Source organism: Brassica napus, chromosome C4, assembly GCF_020379485.1.
Source record: "Brassica napus cultivar Da-Ae chromosome C4, Da-Ae, whole genome shotgun sequence".
In the NCBI taxonomy this organism is placed as follows: Eukaryota; Viridiplantae; Streptophyta; class Magnoliopsida; order Brassicales; family Brassicaceae; genus Brassica; species Brassica napus.
The window spans coordinates 26,983,156-26,998,632 of NC_063447.1; the positions used below are offsets into that span (position 1 = coordinate 26,983,156).

The 15,477-nt window shown below is 44.6% G+C and overlaps 1 protein-coding gene across 1 annotated transcript; it reads right to left on the reverse strand.

Annotated features, from left to right (window-relative positions):
- Nucleotides 1-9,271: 9,271 nt before the first annotated feature.
- On the reverse strand, nucleotides 9,272-10,200 carry LOC106395873 (jacalin-related lectin 34-like). Its single transcript, XM_048755679.1, has 2 exons — nucleotides 9,729-10,200; nucleotides 9,272-9,522 (listed from the first exon to the last, which is right to left on the reverse strand). The coding sequence occupies exons 1-2, from the start codon at nucleotides 10,198-10,200 to the stop codon at nucleotides 9,272-9,274; spliced, it is 723 nt and encodes a 240-aa protein (XP_048611636.1).
- Between the last annotated feature and the right edge of the window lie 5,277 nt (nucleotides 10,201-15,477).

A 15,477-nucleotide genomic window follows, 5' to 3' on the forward strand; every position in this document is an offset into this window, starting at 1 on the left:
TATGCGATAAATGATTTTTTGACCTAGAATATTTTTAAAATGGGACCAGCACATTATTAAACAAATTCTATAATTAATAAAAAAGTTTTTAAAAATTATTTAAGGACCAAAAATATTTATTCGATCAAGAATATAAATTTTATTTTCCACACGATATTTTTTAAATAATTTTCATATAAATTCGCCGCGTGAAAGCTTATCTTGTGGTCTTATCCTAGTATAGCTTATCTTGTGGTCTTGCTGCTCAGATTTTCACTTGCAGATCTAAAATTACACTGACTAGGAGGGCAATTAACAAGCTACGCCCTAACTCTCACCCCAGCAAGGAACTCAGAAAAGAGAGATTTTCTGTCGGATCGAATTCCCGATCCTTCTAACTAATGCAGCTAGGAAAATAAGCTGATTTTTGTTTTCTTCTAGCTCGGGTAGCTAGAGTGGCTCTTAGCTGGTTTAGCTCTGTTTTATATGTGTATACCACCAGCCCATTGTTCTATTTCTCACAACCCTCTGCGTGTATTGCTAAAGGTATGGGAGCGGAGGAACCTTGCTTCTTCAGCGAAGCTTGAGGAACCTAGCACTTGGACGATTCAGTGATCACAGAGAAATTAAAGTACAAATCTAGATGCACATCAGTTCCCTACAGCGGCCGTCTTAGCCGAAAACCTGGAAAGAATGAAAAAGATAAGTGCTCACTATTCTATTTCATAACCTTCCGGGAGAGAATTCTTTTCGATTCATACCAAATTCCTAGTGTGTGAGACTATTATTAAAAAAGTGATGTATAGTTGTTAAATTTGAGAGAACACCTTAAATCTTTATTGATAATAATAAAAATATTGACATAACAAGGAATTAGGTTAAACCTTAAGACATAAGAGAAAATATTTACGATGTGAAATTTCCCCTCTGAGCTCTGGTAAAATTGTTGATAGCCTTAATGAATAATTTAATTTACGAATTTTATAATCTACCTTTTTATTACAATGTGATTTTTTGTCTCTGAGCTCTGACACTATAAGAAAACATAATTTTTACAAGAGCCGTATTTCTTTTTTAATTAGTCGTAATAGGGATTACGACGAATTAACAAGGAAGCGTGTTTCGTTGTTGAACGATTCCTGTAATGGAAGATTTGTCCCTTCTCTCCTGGGTATTTGCGTGTGTTCCCAAGATGTAGAGAAAGCCTAAGACGTGTTCATCAGTGGTGAAAACCCACCACAGGGTCGTTCATAACTTCCCTTGCACTTCCATGAAACTGCCATTCTACACACATCTGCCCTTAAGGCTGTCTTGGCCTTTGGGAATGAATTCCGGTCATCTACCTTCTTTCCTCACCATTTGCGTATTTTCTAAGGACCTGGAGGATGCTTTAGGTGATAACATCACGGATCAAAGCCACCAGAAAGTCGTTCATAACTTCCCCCCTTGATCTCTCCCAAAACTGCCTCTTTGTGGACTTCACACCACCATGGGTCTTGGATTGGGAATCCGACCAACTATCTGTCTTTTCTCTGTGTTTCTTTGTGTTTCAGGGTGTAGGAGGAAGCCCTGGCGTGCCTGCAAAGGTACGGACTTGCCTGCCTTTTATAGAAGAAGGGGTGGTTACATCTTAACCATTGCATCCCTTCGGTATCAGTTCTGGCCATTGAGTTAATCAATGGTACAGATTGCACCCTTTCGCCTATGGCAGTTACCAGATGTCCTGGAACTGTCAAACCACTCCTGGACATGTCCAAAACAAGCCTACAAAGATTTTCCATGTTCCTGGCTCAATCCCAAGAGCCCACCAGCCCATCGGTACACACGGGTCACCCATATGGCCCGGCCACTGTCCAGACCCGGCCCAACTGCCCGAGACCTGAACACTTAGTCCAGCTGAGTTGAGCTGATCCCCAGCTGAGTGAGCTAGACAATCCAGCTCAGGGAGCTGACCTACACTTCAGTGAGTTACACCGAGCTGCACTACACTTCACCTAGCTGGTCGAGCTTGCTTACTGCATCGCCCAGCTGTTATACACTGCGTCTAGCTTGCTTCCTTTATATTCTTCAATCCCTCTAAGTCCCTTGGTCTATTTCCAGACCTAGACTTAGTTTTCCCATGATCCATTTTGATCATTCACTTCATCGAGCTTTACCCGGACCTCGTCCAGCTACCGGCTTGCTTGTCCAGCTCCTTTGAGCTTGCCTCTGCCTTATTTTGGTTAAGTTCCAGCTATCTGATTCCCTTAACCACGTTTTGGACCTTGACACACTTGTCTTTAGGTCGTATGACCTGGCTGGTGCGTCTCCTCGCACCATGGTCCATCCAGACGATCCTATCCAGGATCGGGGATGCTACAAGAGAACCTTTACTTTTACGAAAGGTTAGACTACGAGTTCTTTTTTGAGAATGTTTTGGGTTTGTCCGTCGGGGCCAATCGACGGGCAATTTTTAGAGTCGCGGACGGACCGTGTGTTTGGATAATATCTCTCGAAAATATTTACGACGTCTCGCTTTTTCTGAAAGGTATATCCTTTGTAGTGAGAAAGTTACGATATTCGTTTTTAGAGAAGATATATTTGGTCTTTCTTAAACATTGATATGCATTGATTGTTGTTTAAGTTAGTTCCCATCCAAGGACTGCTTGAAAGGTATGCGTGTTTGGAGACCCTTGTCTTGGGTGTTTCTCGGGTTAATCTCCGATTGTTGTGGCTTATTGCAAGTGAATCGGGAGACCGTAATAAAATGAGTTTTATTGGAAAAGTTTCGAAAATATCGAGTACATGTGTGGATATTCCGAACTATGTGGGAGTATACGAGTATACGTACCCACTCCCCCCCCCTTTTTGGAGAGGGGGATAGCTGAACTTGTCAATAGGACAGGCTGCCTACGTACCTCTTTCGAGGATCAAGCCATCTCGTAGTTCTGCTTTGTTGTTGCGGGCGTTCCTACTCGTTGGATAGGGCCGTTTCTGTTACTTCGGCCGTTGAGGCTTTAGTTAAATCAGCGGCCGTTTCGTGAGTCGGGTTTTCCGCTGGTAGGGCGATGGACTCCGGGATCGCGTCGCTGTCCGGAGTCGTTGCCTGGGCGAGTGATTCCGAATCGCTCTTTGTGGAACCTTCGGGAGTACTCTGAGTTTTCTTGACTCGCTTCGGGCTAACCGCAGGTGTGTTCCGAGTTTGTCGTAGCTTATGCTCGGCCAAAAAGCAGAGCCTAGATTGTTTCTGGCATCCCCAGGTTACTACTGTTCTGTTTGGTGTTGGGAACTTGATGCTAAGGTGGTAAGTCGACGGTACCGCCTTCATTGCGTTGATCCATGGGGTTCCCATGATAACATTATAGATGACCGGGTTATCGACTACGGCGAAGTCAATGATTTTCGTGACTTCCCTTGCCATGACCGGAAGTTTTATCGATCCGAGGGTCATTTATGTTGTGCCCGAAAAACTGGTCAGTGGTTTTGGTTCCGGGATGATTTCCCCGAGTTCGATGTTCATTCCCCGGAGAGTATCGCGGAAAATGACGTTGACCGTGCTGCCTGTGTCGATGAGGATTCTTCCCACTTCGAGCTCTCGAATCACCAAGTCGATGACCAGCGGGTCGCAGTGAGGTTTATCGAGTCTGACGGTTTCCTCCTCCTCGAAAACAATCGTATCGTTTGGAGCGTTGTCGGTCAGGGACCGAGTCGTCCAGTTAGAACTTGTTTCTGCCTTTCTTCCGTAGGTCTTGATGGATGAAACAGAGTCGCGGTAGAATTGCGATTCTCCAATGATCATGTTTATCCTCCGGCGGGTACTATTGTCTCCAAGGTCATCGTGCCTTCTTCCGCGTTTTTTGCCAGACTGATTTGCGTGTGCGTCCCTCTTGGGAGACTCTTTATCAGTCCTGGGAGGGCGGTCGGAATCCAGGATGAGGTCTTTTATGCTAATGACCTTCGAGAGGTCGCCAGCGAGGAGTTTTGCGGGTAGCCTTGCGCCGAGAACTTTGCAGTTCGTAGTGGAATGACCTTTGGTCTGGTGGAACTCTCAGTAGGAGTTATCCTTATACTGGTTCCTGGACCAGGTGTTTCCGGAGGTCTTCCCTTGTTCGGAATTGATAGTGTAGTTGTGCTCGCCCTGGATGTCTTCTCCCTCGTGATGGACATTCTTGTCGTTTCGAGAGCTTTTCTTTTTCGTGGGCGTCTTCTGCGGGTTGTACTTCTGGGAGAGGATTTTCATCTCCTCTTCCATTACGATGAAGTCCGTTGCCTTATGAAGAGCATCCTGAATTGTTCTCGGTTTTTCTAGGGATACCCATTGCCGGAATTTCGACCGGTACCAGAGAGTTTTCTTCAGAGCATCGATCGCCACTTTGTCGCTAATACCGGTGACTCTTGCCATTACTAGCTTGAATCTGTTCATGAACTCGCGAAGTGGCTCATCTTCTCTTTGAGACAGGCTCCAGAGATCGACGTCCGAGGTTTTTCTATCCATGAACATGGAATACTGCTTGAGAAACTCTGAAGCAAGTTGGCGGAAACTTCCGATGGAATTTCGTTTTAGGCGAGAAAACCATTCGAGCGCGGCTCCTTTGAGGTTTTCGACGAAGAGGAGGCAGTAGCCAGCGTCTCGTTCGCGTTCCTTGAGTTTGCACCTCCCCATCGCGATCTGGAAAGACTGCAGGTGCGCTTTTGGGTCGGTGGTGTTATCGTAGATGGGAATATTGATCTTCCCCGGGTCCGAGACGTTGGTCTCAGTAATCCGGGCAGTGAACGGGGTTTTGCGTGCTTCCTCGAGAAGTCTGTCGATCTCGGGCGCAGTGCTTGTCGCGTGGTGGATTTGTGATTTCACCGCTTTCACCTCTGCTGCGGTTTTCGCGATATACTCGCGGAGATCGTGGATCTCATCAGGATTTCTGGCAGCCTTGCGAGCTTGTCTGTGTTGGCCGCGGCGGATCCTGGCCTGCTTCTCGGCCAGCTCCTCCTGTTCTACCCAATAGAGGTTTTCTTCTTCCTCGGTCATGGGTTTTTCGAAGGACGCGTCTTGCCGAGCGGACTGGCTTCGCGTTCTTCTTGGGTGGATGTCAGCACCGTCGTCCGAGTGATCGGACTGGTCGCTTATATCCAGGTCGATGGGCTCGATTTCTTCTCCTTCGTTGCTCCCGGTAGGAGGTGGAAGGTTCTACGCAGTTGGTTGTGCACCTGGCTGGAGCCTTTCATCAGGGTTTTGGCCTGAGGAAGCCTTTTCCGCGTGTGAAGCTCGATTGCCCGGAGTTTTGAAATCAAGTCTTCTACCGCTGCGGGCTCTTGTGGTTCCGCGCGGGGCTTTGTTCCTGGCCTTCGCCATTAAGGTTTCCACCTGTTTTGCGAGAGAGGCCACGAGTTTTCCTTGTTCGTCCGTCTTTTTCTGTGCGGAGGCGAACATTTCCTTCATCTGGTCTAGTATCGCGGTGTCGGCAGTGACCGTTGATACATTTCCAGCTGGAGTTTTATCAGCATTGGCATCGACAGGAGTCCCGTCGTGCGTTTGCGGGTCTTTGTCAGCGTTGGTCGTCATATCGGACTGAGCGTGTGTGGTTGCGAGAGAGATAGATCTGTAGCCCTCCCTCCTTCTAGCGCCAAACTGTGGGAACCAAAATTCACACCGTCGAGTTTTGTTAATCGGAGGAAAGCCAAGTTAACCTAGCCTTCTCTGAAGGTCCCGGTTATATTCTGGGCCACGCACAACACAATCAATATGAAAGATTCGAAAGTAATAAATCGTAAAAGAGCGAAAAGAGAACAAAGAGGTCTTATTTCCGAATCCGCGTTTGAGCGTGAACAACATGTAAGATCCTAGGCCACGAGAGCTGTCGGTATGTTCGCTAGTCTAGCCACCTAAGTTCTAACCTAGTCGAGTCGCAGCTCGGTAGTAAAAACGGAAAAATACCTAAATTGCTCTAAGTATTAAGTTTGCTCTTAGAATGCCCTTTTTTCTCTCTTCGTCCTAGGTCCTCCTTATATACTCCTCCTTAGGTAGGTTTACCTCTTCTCGGGCCGGATTTGTCGCGAAGCGGGCTTTTCCATATTTCCTTCTTCTTTGTGATTAGCTTCGGAAATTTGACATTTATCTCTTCCCACGGATGAGATAAACCTTCATACCAGTTTTTGGGTTCAAGTCTTTTGGGACCAAAGATGGGCTGTTGTCCGTAATTCGGACCCTCTTTGTGCCGTATCGAGACTTAAGCGTTTTTACGATTTTACTCGCGAAGTAGCCGTTGGTGTTAACTTAACCGTAACCTGCTCTACTACGAAGAATAGGAAACTGTTCGAGAGACATAACCTTCCCAACTTCCCGAATACTTTCGACGATGTTTTTTAGATGGAACATTGGTGTCGTATCCACGGACCCGAAGACTGAGTTACGGAAACTTCGGACGAATATGCATGGTTTTGGTATGGGGCCGGGTTCGGAATGGTCCACGGAGAATTTGCCGCACTCGCCGGGCGAGCCAATCCGTGGCACGATCGAGCTCGCCGGCGAGCCGACCGGCAACACGGTCGTGCTCGCCGGGCGAGCTGGCCCGTGTCACGGCCGAGCTCGCCGGCGAGTCGACCGGCAACACGTCCGTGCTCGCCGGGCGAGCTGGCTTGTGTCGCGGCCGAGCTCGCCGACTCGACCGGCAACACGGCCGTGCTCGCCGGGCGAGCTGGCCCGTTTCACGGCCGAGCTCGCCGGCGACTCGACCCGCAACATGGCCGTGCTCGCCGGGCGAGCTGGCTCGTGTCGCGGCCGAGCTCGCCGGGCGATCCGTTTCAGCTGTTCGTTTTCTCGGCTTTTGAAGTTTTGACCGAGATTCGGTTTTTCTAAGGACTTTCGGACATCGATTCCATCGTGACAGATTTTGACCCCAACAATGAGGCGGTATCAAGCCAACAAATAAATTTTCAAAAGTCTTCGATTCAATTTGGACATAAGATTGAGGAATCCAGCAGACATGAGCTATGGGATATCTTGGGAATACAAAATGTAGAAGGAATAAGATCTTACATGGGACTACCAGAGAATCTTGGAGGGTCCAAGATACAAATTTTTGGTTTTATTCAGGAACGTTTAAACAGCAGAGTTAATGGTTGGACGTTTAAGTTCTTCACTAAAGGAGGAAAGTAAGTGATTATTAAGTTAGTGATTACAGCCTTACCAAATCATGTGATGTCTTGTTATCGTTTACCAAAGGCAACTACAAAGAAACTGACGAGTGCGGTTGCACAAATCTAGTGGAGTCCAAGTGGTAGTACAAAAGACATGCACTGGCAATCATGGGATAAAATGTGTATAAATAAGGATGAAGGAGGTTTAGGTTTTAAAGATCTCACTGATTTTAACACGGTGATGCTTGGTAAACAGTTATGGCGCCTGACTGAAAAACCAAATACCATATTCTCACGAGTTTTTAAAGAACTATAGGAACGCTTCACCCCTGGAACTGATCAGATCATATTCTCCATCATATGGCTGGCGGGGTATTGTCTCTGCTAGATCTCTGGTTAGCAAAAGACTAATCAAAAGGATGGGATCAGGATCATCTATCTCTGTATGGAACGATCCATGGCTCCTAACCACTCGCCCGAAACCAGAAAACAAAAACCAACATAACATTTACCCGGACCTTAAAGTTGAATCTCTCATTGATTCAGATTCGCGAACTTGGAACTCACAGGTAATTCAGGCTTTAGTGGATCCTCATGATGAAAAAATCATTGAAAGCATTCCATTGAGTAAAACTCATATGATGGATGGGATGGATGGCATTTCACAAACAATGGAAATACACAGGTAAATCAGGATACCAAGTAGAACAGATTTATCTAGATAAGGAAAAACCACCAGTAGTGTTCGGACCTACAGTTGATATATTGAAAGGATTCTGCTGGAAAGTACGGTGCTCACCAAAGATGCATTTCTTATGGCAATTGGTGTCAGAGTGTATAGCAGTTACGAAAAATCTGCAAGTAAGAGGACTACAAGGAGATATATGTTGTGCCAGATGTGGAGCTTCAGAAGAATCGATAAACCATATTTTCTTTGAATGTCCTCCAGCGCGTCAAGTTTGGGCACTCTCACAGATCCCATCAAATCCAGCCATTTTCCCTCTAGTTCTCTCTTCACAATATGGATCACTTATTCTAGAGAGTTCACCTGAAAATGGATGATCTTCAATTTGCATAGATCTTATGGTATATTTGGAAAAGAAAGAATAACAAGGTATTTAGTAATAGGGATATTGATCCTAGGGAAACACTCAAATTGACGGAAACAGAATCAACACTTTGGCCTGAAGCAGATGTGGTGAACACACAGAGGACGACACAACCTCTAGAGGCTTTCAACTTACCATCTATTCCAGGGCGTTGGTTTTTTAGAGATGGTTCATGGAAAGATAATTGGCTGTTTTCAGGACAAGGTTGGTATAGTACGCTAAAAGGCTTTCAGGGTTTGATGGAGGCAAAAAATTTCAGGGCTAGTCTATCCCCGCTTCATTCGGAGGTGGAAACTCTACTTTGGGCAATGAAATGTATGAGGAATTTACGTCAGATTCGGGTCACATTTGCAACGGATTGTTCTCAATTGTAAAGATGGTTTCGGAACCAGAAGAATGACCCGCTTTTACAAGCTATTTGGAAGATATCAAGATCCTGCAAGAAAGTTTCCTCGGCTCAGAGATCATTCATGTACCACGAACGCAAAACACAAGGGTGTATAGTCTAGCACGAAGTGTCAGGAACAACAGTCTTTCGTCGTTCACATAGATGCGAAATTACCAGTGTGGTATACAGAGTCAATATGAATCTGTTTTAAGTTGATGACAAAAAAAATCGATGTTGTGTGTATTGATAAATATTTATAACATGATTATACCAGCATGTGTGGATGTGCGCACTAGCCAAATTATACAACCAGATTATGTATGGGTAACTGGGTAAACCGGTTCAACTGTGGGTGTGCGTTTGGTATGAAAATATTGGCCCTTTTAATTTACATTACAATCTCCCGTAAATTTGAATTTTCAATTCTATTAATACATTTTTTCGTTCGTTCAATTTTTTGTCATTTTTGAATAAAAACACCCAATCCTGCCATTAGTTTTTCCCGTAGAAAATATGGTATACATAAACAGTGGTGATCTCATAAATAAAAAGACAAAGCAAAACCACAAACAACTCCCAACAAATGTGAATAATGGTAATCTGTTTTATTGACGATACAACAACAAAATGAGAATCTAATTTTTCATACTTTTGACGTTGGAGTTGGCTTTTAATACCTAAACAATTACCAACGGGGGAGGATAGGCATGACGGGGAACTTCATGGTGCCATTGCTGCAGTGAGCACCGTCATGCTCGCCACATGAAATATAGTAAGGCTTCATTTTCGTAAGAACAAGTTCAAAACCATTCCCAGCACCTTGCTTCGGTGATGCTATCATATTTCCTTTCTTCACATCGCATTTTTCGTAGCTTGATGGGTTAGAAAACAAGTAGACGGTGTGCGTGAATGGTGCTGGTGGATTGTATTTGAACACTGCAATCGGATAAAACATATATATCACTGATGTTACCGTCAAACTTGTTGATATTATCAACAATGTCAACAATATAATGATACCTATGAATTTGGCAACAAACAATGTCGACTATTTTGATGCAAACTATATATATTTTGTTTAACAATTTGTCAGATTGTGTAGAAAAGAAAAAAAAGGAAAAAAAAAGAAAAAAAATACTCACCAAGTATGTCATTGACAAAGAAGGGAGCAGTCTTAGAAGCCCAGTCGGAGTAATTGAAACCATAAGTCCACTCTTTATCTCCTCCGACTATGATCTTCCTAGGTTCATTGTAGGTGGCGTTACAGACTTCTTCTGAGTGACCTCCCCAGCCCCAGCCAGAACCGGAGCTGCCAGATCCCGAGCTGTTTGTATTCTTAGGACCCCAACCAGACCCCGAGCTGCCAGATCCTAAGTTTTGTCCGTTCATAGGACCCCAGCCCCAACCCCATCCTGGACTTGAACCTGAACCACTTGATTGGTTGAAGCCCGTACCCCAACTCCAACCCCATCCCGAACCGGGGATTGAACCTGAACCACTTGAATAGTTGGTGCCCGCACCCCAACCCCATCCTGAGCTGTTCCGGCTAGAGCCCCAACCCCATCCCGAGCCCCGGCTTGAACCTGAACTGCTTGAATAATTTGAGAACCCCATCCAAATGCCCTATTGGCCTCAGCAAATGTAGAGAATATGGAGGCTATTGGGAGATTATGTATATGAAACTTTCCTTAAGTGTATTTGTCCATATTAGTCTTTTACTTTAACGTTAGGTTAAACGTTCGTAGGAGATCGTATTGTATATAAGGGATTGACGGCACATATGAATAAGATAAGAGAAACCATTATACACAAATGTTTCTTGACATGGTATCAGAGCACTGATCCTATACTTTGATCGTGTTCTCGAACTTATACTTGTTTCTTCATTATACTTCATAATACGCAGTTCTTTCTTTTCCTTGATACGCGATGGAGAAGGATGGCGAGAAAGGTGTCGAATCATCTGTGACTTCGAAGACTAAGGAGATGACGGCAGAGATGAATCCATGGGTTGAGATTAAACGACGGACCATATCACCATATGATCTATCCTCTAGTGATAATCCGGGATCGTTGATCTCTCAACCACTATTAAAAGGATCCAATTACAGTGAGTGGTCTGGAAACTTGAAGATGGCTCTTAGGGCTCGAAAGAAGTTTGGTTTCGTGGATGGCACGATTCCAAAACTGATATCTTGTATATTTCCATTATCTTATCCATTCATCCATGTGCATTTTGATCATATAGACTAGGATTTAGCCATGTTTAGGTTGCATTTTGCATACATAAGTCTTTATCAGGTATTGGAGTACCACATGGAGTTCTCGGAGACATTTGGGTGTGTTTGGAGCTCGAAAGAGGTGTAAAGATGATCATTGGACGAGCAGAGCGTTGGGAGCGACTTCCCGGAGCGACACCAGCAAGTCGCTCTGACCTGCCTTTTCAGAGCGACCTTACCAGAGCGATGCGGAGAAGTCGCTCGCCATTTCATCCCGGTGGAAGCCGAAAACTGACCCGGAGCGACCTATCAGAGCGACCACTCCAGGTCGCTCCCGAAGCCCAGAGCGACTTGGCCAGAGTGACACCCCGAGGTCGCTCGCATTTCTATCGCATGACGACAACACAATGGAGCCAGAGCGACCTCTCGCAGCGACACAGCGAGGTCGCTCCCGAAGCATGGAGCGACTACTCGGAGCGACGAGCGGAGGTCGCTCGCATTTTCATCACTCGGGAACGCGAGAACGAGTCCGGAGCGACCTCTCGCAGCGACACAGCGAGGTCGCTCCCGAAGTGTGGAGCGACTACTCGGAGCGACGAGCGGAGGTCGCTCCGCGTCTTATTTCTGCTCGAACTTATGATTTCTCAAGGGCCTTTTGGTCATTTCATGATGCACGTTTTTATTTTCTAAACCTATGTTTTAATACTCTGTAAGCCACCAGGAGGCGGATCTATCTTTGTTCTGAAGAAAACCACCAAAAACCTTGAAAAAGGGGATCTCATTGATTCATTGATCACATGTTCTACTGTTGATTTCTATTCTATTATCTGTATTTTCTCTGAATGATTAATCTGAAATCCAATATGGGTTTAAGAGGAATCATGGAGATTAGTGAGTAATCACCTTTTGAATTCATGGGTTAGGGAGATTAAGGGTGATTAGGTTAGTTCTAGGATGTTTTAGTGTAGATCATTCTTGTTCCTTGCTAGTAGAGTATTCCTAATGCATCTTCTGAGTTGGCCACTCAAAAGTTGATCAATAGGCATTTCCCACCCGAAAGGTGTTTGATGAAATGCCTGAGACAACTCTCCTAGGCTTTTAGTATACTTTGCCAAAGACATTTGTTGTTAAAGGTGCTAAGATAGCTAATAGACTTGTTAGTAATGATTGTTTTCATATTATTCAACCAAAGACATTTGATGTTTGAGATATGTTAGCAAATGAGCATTTATCTAGACATAGAGCTTGCTTAGAATTGTGTCTAGGCTTAAGGTTGATAGTTTGATTGATCATTTGCCATCATTAGTTCGATACTTGATCACCCAAGGTCTAATCCCTATGCCCATGAGTTCTCTTTTCCCTTAGTCAAGAAAGTATCATTTTGTTATTGCTTTCTAGTATTAGTAGTAGTTTAAAACTCATCTAAATCATTGGTTGCACTTAGATTAAGTGAGTACTTGCATTCTCAGTGCTTTGATATCCCTCAGAACTGGTTCGACAATCACTATACTACAACATTTGTCTTAGGAGCCTTGAAAACTCCTAACATCAAAAACCAAGCGAGGATTCGGGAGATTTGGAGGATTGGTGGACTAACAATGCGTTAGTTATGTCTTGGATGAGGCTCACGATTTCAGAGAGTATTAGATCAACGCTCTCCAATTTCGATGTGGCAAGTGAGTATTGGGAGCATATATGACGCCGATACTCTGTGAAGAATGGACAGAGAGTTCAGAGAATCAAAACTGCAGACAACAGGGACAATCAGTTGAAGAATACTATGGAAGATTGATGCAGCTGTGGACGTCTCTTGCCGAGTTCAGGCAGTCCAAGAGCTGTGGTTGCCCTATTGGGATCGTGATGGAACGTGAACGTCAAGAAGATAAGTTACACGAGTTCTTGACTGGGATTGATGAGGCGATACATGGAGCAGTGAAGTCAAACCTGCTCTCTCGAGACCCGCTTCCATCACTTGATGAAGCATACAGTGTCTTACTTCAAGATGAAGAATCGAAGAAGACATATCGAATTATGGATGAGAAATACGAGAACTCTGCACATGCTGTTCGAACTGGACAGTACTCAACTGGTTCAGGGAATTCTGGTCACTCTGCAGGATCAGGTTCTTCTCAACAGCCGTACCTTACTAAGGAAGAAAGAATGAAACAACACTGCTCAAGTTTTGGACGTAATGGACATCTAGCCTCCAACGAGGTAAGCAATCATCTGGACCACAGACTGGAAGAGGCCGTGGTTCGCAGAAGGAGAGACCTGCTGCGCGAGCTAATGTGGTGTCTACTGGAGGTTTGGTACATCAGAAGATATCGGCTCATGCAGTTACAGCGAGTGATCGAGCTGGCCTCACTGGGTTAACAGACGAGCAGTGGAAGTCTTTAGTGACTCATCTGAATGAACGCAAACCACAGGCTGAGAAGCTAACTGGTATGTCTTTCTTATCTTCTTTGATTATTGATTCAGGCGCAACGAATCATATGACTGGCACTCTTGGTTTTATCTCTGATATTCGAGAAGTGATTCCGTTGCAAGTTAAGTTACCTGATGGGAGAGTTACACTTGCTACACAGCAAGGAACGGTTGTTTGAGTCCGTTGCTTACGATTCAGAATGTTATGTTTGTGGGTGGACTGCAATGCCATTTGATTTCTGTTTCACAATTAACTAAGGAGAAGAGATGTATTATGCAGACTACTGATCGGTTGTGCTTGATACAGGACCGCATTACCAAGATGCTGATTGGAGTGGCTGAACAGTTGTCTGGACTGTATTTTCTGCGAGGGATGGAGTTTGCTGGAGCGATGACTCGAACAGATAAGGCGTCTGTAGAAGTGTGGCATCAGCGTCTTGGACATCCCTCTCATGGAGTTTTAGATCGTTTATCTATTTCAAATTTGTCTCATGATAAGAGTTTTCAGAATAAAGTTTGTGAGATTTGTGTAAAATCAAAACAAGCAAGGAGTGTTTTTCCTACAAGTTCTAATAAAACAACTACCTTATTTGAGATGGTGCATTGTGATCTATTGGGTCCTTACAGAACAAAGGCTCATTGTGGAGCCAGTTACATTCTTACTCTTATCGATGACTTTTTTCGGAGTGCCTGGTTGTATTTGTTGCCGACTAAGCAAGGTGTCTCTGCAACGCTAAAAGACTTCATTGCTTATGTTGAAAAACAGTTTAGTACATCGCTGAAGTGTATCAGAAGTGATAATGGTACTGAGTTCATGTGTATGACTTCGTATTTTCGAGGAAAGGGGATCATACATGAGACGTCGTGTGTGGGTACACCACAACAGAATGGTCGTGTTGAGCGTAAGCATAGACACGTACTTAATGTGGCACGCGCTCTGCGGTTTCAAGCTTCTCTTCCTATGGAGTTTTGGGGAGAATGTGTTATGACTGCAGCTTATATTATTAATAGGACGCCGACACCTATACTTAATGGGAAGACTCCATTCGAAAGGTTATATAATAGACCACCACCTCTCTCACACTTACAAGTATTTGGTTGTTTGTGCTATTCTCACAATCAAAAACGTATGGGTGATAAGTTTGCATCTCGAAGTGTGAAAGATGTGTTTATTGGGTATCCATCGGGAAAGAAAGGTTGGCGTATATACAACCCTGAAACTGAAAAGATATTTTCTTCCAGAGATGTTTTTTTTGCTGAGGCAGAATTTCCTTTTGCTCAGGTTATATCGACTGGTACTGATCTTGGTTCACAACAGCTTCCATCTGAGATGGAACCTACAGTGCATGACGTTGATGATAATCCGCTGCTGCATATGGAAAGTCATGGAGTCATTTCTGAGGAGTCTAGTGAGTCATTCCTAGAACCTGCATCACCAGATATACTCATATCCGACCCTGATACAGAGGACGGTTTGACTGAGGTAGAGGAGGATGACGTCCCTGTATTTCAAGAGGAGATGGAGACTCGCATGGCTGGATCAGATTTACCTATCATTTCGTCTTGTGTTCCAGATACTGATCCTACACTTGTTGCTTCAGGGTCAGTGCCTTCATCAGTACCACCTCCTACTTCTCTACAACGAGAAGCTCCGGTCTCACCAGATATGGTTAATACAGATGTGATTACGCTGGGTAGAGGGCAACGTGAGAAGAGACGTCCCACGAAGCTCCAAGATTATGTTCTTCATACCATTACTCCAACGCATGAGGTGTCACCAGCTCCACATTCGTTGTCATTTACGGTGGACTTTGAACGGTTTTCTGATTCACATAAAGCTTATCATGTTGAGTTGATGTCATATACGATTCTTAAGAATTATGCTGAGGCTGTCATGTTAAAAGCTTGGCGTGATGCTGTGCGGTTTGAGATTGATGCACTGGAAGAGAATGAAACTTGGACGGTGGAGACACTACCAAAAGGTAAATGAGCGATAGCTTGCAAATGGGTATTTATGGTGAAGCTTCGAGCTGATGGAACTCTGGAACGTTATAAAGCTCGTCTTGTGGCGTGTGGCAATAGGCAGGTGGAAGGCAGTGACTATGATGAGACTTTTGCTCCAGTAGCTAAAATGACAACGGTTTGCTCTTTTCTTGAAGTTTCTGCGGCTCGGAACTGGGAAGTTCATCAGATGGACATACATTATGCATTCCTTCATGATGATTTACACGAGGAGGTGTATATGAGA

Excerpts from the sequence above, each read along its gene's own strand:
- LOC106395873 (XM_048755679.1), bottom strand. The coding sequence starts at position 10,200 with ATGGGGTTCTCAAATTATTCAAGCAGTTCAGGTTCAAGCCGGGGCTCG. Across the intron at positions 9,523-9,728 it reads CTTTGTCAATGACATACTTG|TGTTCAAATACAATCCACCA; the intron begins GTGAGTATTTTT and ends ATCCGATTGCAG.